The sequence below is a fragment of the Neophocaena asiaeorientalis genome, unplaced genomic scaffold (assembly GCF_003031525.2).
Source record: "Neophocaena asiaeorientalis asiaeorientalis breed wild unplaced genomic scaffold, Neophocaena_asiaeorientalis_V1.1 scaffold694, whole genome shotgun sequence".
In the NCBI taxonomy this organism is placed as follows: Eukaryota; Metazoa; Chordata; class Mammalia; order Artiodactyla; family Phocoenidae; genus Neophocaena; species Neophocaena asiaeorientalis.
The window spans coordinates 490828-497095 of record NW_020174226.1 but is presented as its reverse complement, the minus strand read 5'-3'; the positions used below and the strand labels follow the sequence as shown (position 1 = coordinate 497095).

Genomic DNA, 6268 nt, shown 5'->3' with positions numbered 1-6268 from the left:
GGACTCCTGGGTCTGATGGGGGAGGGGCTGGGGTCTGGTCTGAAGAGGGAGGACTGGCTTCTTGGCCTGGGATATCTGTCTGGCCAGAGCCAGTTCTGGGAGACAACGCACGATGTCGCTCTCCCCATGAGGTTCAAGGGGCGAGGCCTGGGGCGGGGCTACGACCCCCTAGGTGGGGGCGGGGTCTTGCTGCAGGGCAGGCCTCTGCTGGCCTGGGCTCTGAGTGCTGGGCACTGACCACAGCGGGCAGCCGAAGGGTCAGGCAAGCCTTGGAGAAGGTGAGGTCCGGAGGTTGGAGCCCGGGTCAGGAGGAGGCAAAGGTCTGACCGCCTGAGGTGGGCCTGAGGGTGAAGCTGTGCAGGTGGTCAGAGTCCTGGGTTCTTTGGGGGATCAGGGGCTAATTACAGACCTTGAGACTGTGGAGTGGTTGAGTGTCAGGGACACAGTCTTGGGGGGGGTCCCAAGATGTGTGAGTTACATAAGGTCGTGGCAGAGGGGTTGGCTGGGTGTCTGGACCCCTGGGTCTGAGGGGGGAGGACCTGGGGGCCTGGACCCCTGGGTCTGAGGGGGGAGGGGCTGGGGCGATTGAGTTGGACCCCAGACCACTTAAGGGTGATCATTCCCGAGTGCTTGCTCCCACCCAGGCCCCAGGCGTCCCCCAGGCCCTGGTGTGGGCCACCCACCCTCCACAGGCCCTGGGGGCAGAGAGCACCTGTTTACTCTTAGGAGGCTGAGGCTGCTCATCCACCCCCAGGGCCCAAGTCTGTTTGCTTTGGAAACAGGTGGGGGGTGTCTCGAGTTATCTGGTTCATCTTTCATCCTCAGGCCATCAGGTGGCGCAGGGATGTGGGGGTGGGGTGAGGGACATCTGTGGCCTCAGACTTGACCTCACCCCAACCCGAGACTGGTCTCCCCACTCCCAAGATGCCTCTAATAAGAAGGGAAAATGAGTCACGATGGCCTGAGACAATCAGCTTCCACCCTCCTCCTCAGATCCAGGAGTCTGGGTCCTCAGCCCCTCCTCCCCTGGCCCCTGGTCTGGCAGGACCTAAGTCCTGGTCACCCTCTCTTCTGCCCTTGCAGAGATGCCTGGGAAGCCATCAGAGGAGAAACAGGTGGAGATGGGGGCTGTGGAGAACGGTGCTGGGGAGGACCTGGGGGGCCTCACGGCAGAGGAGCTGCGGCAGGGCCAGGAAGCGGCCCTGGCACTGGAGGACATGATGGCGCTGAGCGCCCAGACCCTGGTCCAGGCCGAGGTGGACGAGCTCTACCAGCACGTGCGTCCCCTGGGCCAGGGCCGCTTTGGCCGGGTCCTGCTGGTCACCCACCGTCAGAAAGGTACAAAGGCCTGGGGACAGAGGCGGGGGGTAGTGGTGTGGGCCCAGGCAGAAGCTAGCCAAGGCTGAGGAGTCTGTAAACCTCAATCAAGTCCTGCCTCTGCCCCTTCCAGGCTGTGTGTTCTTAGTAACTCCCCTACCCTCTCCGAACCTCAGCCTCCTCCTTTGAAAACGTGGGTGATGATTCCTTCTCTGAAAGAACTGTGATTCTCTGAGGAAATGTCGGTAGCTCTAGTTGCTGGAGACAATGGGGAGGAAGACAGAGCCCCCTCTCATGGCCCTCACACGTGGCCGGCTTGGTGGTCATCGTGGGAGTGACGCAGAGCCATGCTGTCTGCCAGGCACTTAGCAAGGCCAGCACACGGTGGTTGTGCACCCCAACGGCAATCTGGTCGTCACCTTTTAAGGAGACTGGAGGGCTCAGCCCTGTCCAGGGGGCTGCTGGGCCCCCAAGGAGGAGTCTGAGCCAGCCCAGCCTTCAGGGAGCTCCCAGCACGAATGGGGAGAGGGTGTGTTAGTTTCCTATGATTGTCATGACGAAGTACCACAGACTAGGGGGGGCTCACAGTTCTGGAGGCGGGAGTCCGAGACCAAGGTGTCAGTCAGCATGGTTGGTTTCTCCTGAGGCCTCTCTCCTCGGCTTGCAGACGGCCACCTTCTCCTTGTGTCCTCACACCGTCTCCCCTGTGTGCATGTCTGTGTCCAAATTTCCTCTTCTTATAAGAACACCAGTCATACTGGACTAAGGACCACCCCAATGATGTCATTTTACCTCTTTCAAGACCCTCTCTCCAGAGAATTCCCTGGCGGTCCAGTGGTTAGGATTCTGTGCTTTCACTGCCGCGGGCCTGGGTTCAATCCCTGGATGGGGTACTAAGATCCCGCAAGCTGTGTGGCGCAGCCAAATACAGTCCTATTCTGTGATACTGCAGGGTGAGAACTTTAACATATGAATTTCGCAGTGGGGAGTGGTGGGGGGAGGGACACTAGTCAGCCCATAAAAGAGAAAGATGCAAAAAGATGCAGACCTGGGTCGTCACAGAACTTGGAGGCCATAATGGGGAACAGAGGGTTTGTAAGGGGGCCTCTTCCAGGTCCTCAAAATCGAAGGCAGCTTGTGCTTGATGGTGGGAATTCGGAGCATTGTCGATAAACAGAAGAGGCACTGCTGCACCCAGTTGGGGAGGGGGAGGGGAATGGTTAACATTTTAGGTAAGGACGACCCTCCCCCATCACACACAGCCTCTTGGGCAAGGTTGGGCCCTGGCAGCTGGTGACTCAAAAATTGAAGAAACCATATGCTATTTGTCTTTCTCTGACTTACCTCACTCGGTATGACAATCTCTAGGTCCATCCATGTTGCTGCACATGGCATGATTTCATTCTTTTTTATGGCTTGAGGAATTCTCCATCCTGTGTTTATCCATTCATTTGTCAATGGGCATTTAGGTTGCTTCCATGTTTTGGCTATTGTAAATAGTTCAGCTATGAACATTGGGGTGCATGTATCTGAATGGAGTCTTTACCAGATATATGCCCAGGAGTAGGATCGCAGGATCACATGATAACTCTATTTTCAGTTTTTTAAGGACCGTAATGGAAAAGAAAAAAACAAAAATTGAAGAAACCAGAGTTTCTGCCTCCTGGGAGCTTACATTCTAGGAAGTTGTTTCCACGTGTGGCAAAATTCATAATAATTCCTTAGTGGGGTCTAATACCCAGTTCAGGGTATCTTTTCCCCAGTTGCCTCAAACATGGATTTTTGGCATGGGTTTGCTGGAACGAGGGGCCCAATAAAATTATTGGAGGTTCTGAGTTCGGTTTTCGTGGTACCATTCTACCTGCTCCAAGACAGCAGAGTAGGAACTCATTAAATACTATTATCATTATTATTATCATTACCACTGGTGTTGTTTCAGTGGCCACGCTGTTTTAGGGCAGGCTTGGCAGGGGGCAGGCGGTGGAGGGGGTGAGGGCGGCATATGGGAGAGAGTCCAGGCTGAGGGACAGCAGGGCTGACCCTAGGCTCGTGCACCTCTCACCTCTGTCCCTGCTCCGTCAGGCACAACCTTTGCCCTGAAGCAGCTCCCGAAGGCCTCCACCACCCTCCGAGGCTTCCTGTATGAGTTCTGTGTGGGCCTCTCCCTGGGCTCGCACTCGGCCATCGTGGCGGCCTACGGCATTGGCGTGGAGTCAGTCGACTCCTACAGCTTCCTGACCGAGCCTGTCCTGCATGGAGACCTCATCGCCTTCATCCAGCCCAAGGTGGGTCAGCCTCCCATGGCTCAGGGGGGCCCACGTGGACGCCCCTACCCAACCTGGGCCTCAGGAATCACACTCACTGCATGGTGACTCAGATAGCCCTGCAGAGGCCTCACTGGGCCCGCAGGTCTTGTGGAATTGTGAGGCCTCTAAGGAGTTCACGGCCGCCACAGAACCAATACTGCACCCTACTGAGGTTCACCAGGGCCCACAGGGCTCACATCAGGACCCACGGGGCTCACACCAGGCCCCATGGGGCTCACACCAGGGCCCACGGGGCTCACACCAGGACCCACGGGGCTCACACCAGGCCCCATGGGGCTCACACCAGGGCCCACGGGGCTCACACCACGCCTCATGGGGCTCACACCAGGGCCCACGGGGCTCACACCAGGCACCACGGGGCTCACACCAGGCCTCACCAGAGCCCCCCTCTTTGGGGCCCTCCATCCCCTGGGCCTGCTCCCCGGGGCCGAGGACAAGCGCTATGGCCCCGTTCCCTTCTGGCTGGCGGGCAGGGTGGTGGACCCTGACACCTGTCACCCACAGGTGGGCCTCCCGCAGCCAGCAGCCCAGCGCTGTGCGGCCCAGCTGGCCTCAGCCCTGGAGCACATCCACTCCCGCGGCCTGGTGTACCGGGACCTCAAGCCGGAGAATGTGCTGGTGTGCGACCCAGCCTGCCGGTGGGTCAAGCTGACCGACTTCGGCCACACGCGGCCCCGCGGGACCCTGCTGCGCCTGGTGGGGCCGCCCATACCCTACACAGCCCCGGAGCTCTGTGGTCCCCCGCCCCTCCCCGAGGGCCTGCCCATCCAGCCCGCCCTGGACGCTTGGGCACTGGGCGTCCTGCTCTTCTGCCTTCTCACTGGCTACTTCCCCTGGGACCAGCCCCTGGTGGAGGCTGACCCCTTCTATGAGGACTACGTCATCTGGCAGGCCTCAGGCCAGCCCCAGGCCCGTCCTCAGCCCTGGCTTGGCCTGACGCCCGTGGCAGATGCTCTCCTGTGGGGGCTGCTGGACCCTCACCCCCGAAGGAGAAGCCCCGTGAGCTCCATCCGGGACTACCTGGGGCGGCCCTGGAGGCAGCGGGAGGGGGAGGCCGAGGAGGTGCCCCAGGGGGAGAAGGGGGACCCAGAGTGAGAAGCACGGGGGCAGCCCTGGCCCAGCCCAGCCTGGGGAGGCTCCGGAAGGCAACCCCAGCCCCCATCCTGAGGTCTCCTCCGCATTCATGGGTGGCGGCTGGCAGCTCTGCTGTCTGTTGGTCTCTGTCTCATGATTTTCCCCTTTCTGTCCTTAATCCCCACGTCGGGGCATCTGTCTGCTGCCTTGGTCCGGGGAAGGGGGTCTCCGAGAGCACCCCGTGTCTGTCCACACCTGCCTCATCTTCCCCGGGCCTTGGCACCCGCCGCTCCCTTTGCCTGCGGTGCTCTGGGTGCTTTCCCGCACCTCCTGCCAAGCTGTCGCAGCCAGGCCGCCCCTCACCACCGTGGGACACGACAGCCTGCACTCCCAGGCCCTACTCTTGCTCTGCTCCCCTTTCCTCTGTGACACTCACTCCCTTCCAGCCGGACAATTTATCTATTCGTAGTGGTTATTCTGTGTGCCTGGCTGGAATGTGGGCTCCCGGGGGCCCAGGATCTCAGCCTGTCCTGCTCTCTGACGGATGCCACGTAGAAGGGGTGATCCTGCCCCGTGTAGGTGGTCCACAGATGCTTATTCAGTAAACGGACCCCCCTGGTTTTGCACGGCCTCCCTCCGTGTATGCCTGTCTTCCTGCCCTTGTCTTTTCTGTTTTGCTGGGTTCCTCTCCCTGCCTAACTCCTTCTTCCTCCCCGCATGCTGGGCCCACGCCCTCTTGATAATGTGCTTTGTCTCTCTGTCACCCCAACCGCTCTCTGCAAATAGAGTCCATCTGGCACTTAGGTCCCCGTGACGCTGTCGGTCTGGCAGTGTGGGAAAGAGAAGGCCGGTGTGTGCGTGCCTGTGTGCCCTGGAGAGCATGTTGTGGAGGAGAGACAGAGACAGAGAGAAACGGAGAGACAGACAGAGGCAGAAAGAATGGCAGACAGTGGTCCCCCCGGGCGCTCCTGCGAGGTGCTGGCTCCGCGTGTGCGTTTGTGGTGTGCCTGGGAGTTAGTGTGTCAGCACTGTTTGCACCTACCCTGCACACATATGTGTGAGAAGGAGAGGGATTAGCCACCAGAGCTGGAAAGTGTCCAGCTGTTCTCAGGTGGGTAGGAACTTGAGCATGTATTTCTGGGTATTTGTGTGTCCATGCGTGTCTGAGCCCACGTGTGTGTGTAAACAATGGTGTGTGTTTGTGTGTGTGGGAGAGAGAGAGACATGAGGGTTTGAACGCAGATGACATGAGTGCGTGGGCTTTGTGTGTCTACAAGCGTCTGAGCCCCCGTGTGCTCATGTAATCGTGTGACTGCCTGGGTGAGGGGAGAAAATAGAAGTCTGCGTGCATCTCACTGTGTGCAGTGAGATGCTTGTGTGTCTGTGAGGCCTTGGGCCTGCATGTGTGGTGAGAATGGCTAGAACTCAGGGCTGGATCATATGTCATCCTCTCCCTGGCCCTGCACCCCCCAGGGCCCCTGCTGTGGCCACCAAGGTGTTGCCTGGAGGGGAGGGGTGTGGTGGAGGCAGCCTGTGTGGGGTGAGCCCAA

At 59.5% G+C, this 6268-nt stretch overlaps 1 protein-coding gene across 1 annotated transcript; it reads left to right on the top strand.

Moving 5' to 3' along the window:
- Window positions 1-1085: 1085 nt before the first annotated feature.
- SBK2 (SH3 domain binding kinase family member 2) lies at window positions 1086-4739 on the top strand. The gene is made up of 3 exons (XM_024755211.1): window positions 1086-1338; window positions 3400-3602; window positions 4149-4739. The coding sequence occupies exons 1-3, from the start codon at window positions 1086-1088 to the stop codon at window positions 4737-4739; spliced, it is 1047 nt and encodes a 348-aa protein (XP_024610979.1).
- The last annotated feature ends 1529 nt before the right edge of the window (window positions 4740-6268 follow it).

Bases quoted from the DNA above. Each gene is read 5' to 3' on its own strand.
- SBK2 (XM_024755211.1), top strand. From the start codon at position 1,086: ATGCCTGGGAAGCCATCAGAGGAGAAACAGGTGGAGATGGGGGCTGTG. The intron at 1,339-3,399 runs GTACAAAGGCCT...CTGCTCCGTCAG, and splicing joins GGTCACCCACCGTCAGAAAG to GCACAACCTTTGCCCTGAAG. The intron at 3,603-4,148 runs GTGGGTCAGCCT...TGTCACCCACAG, and splicing joins TCGCCTTCATCCAGCCCAAG to GTGGGCCTCCCGCAGCCAGC.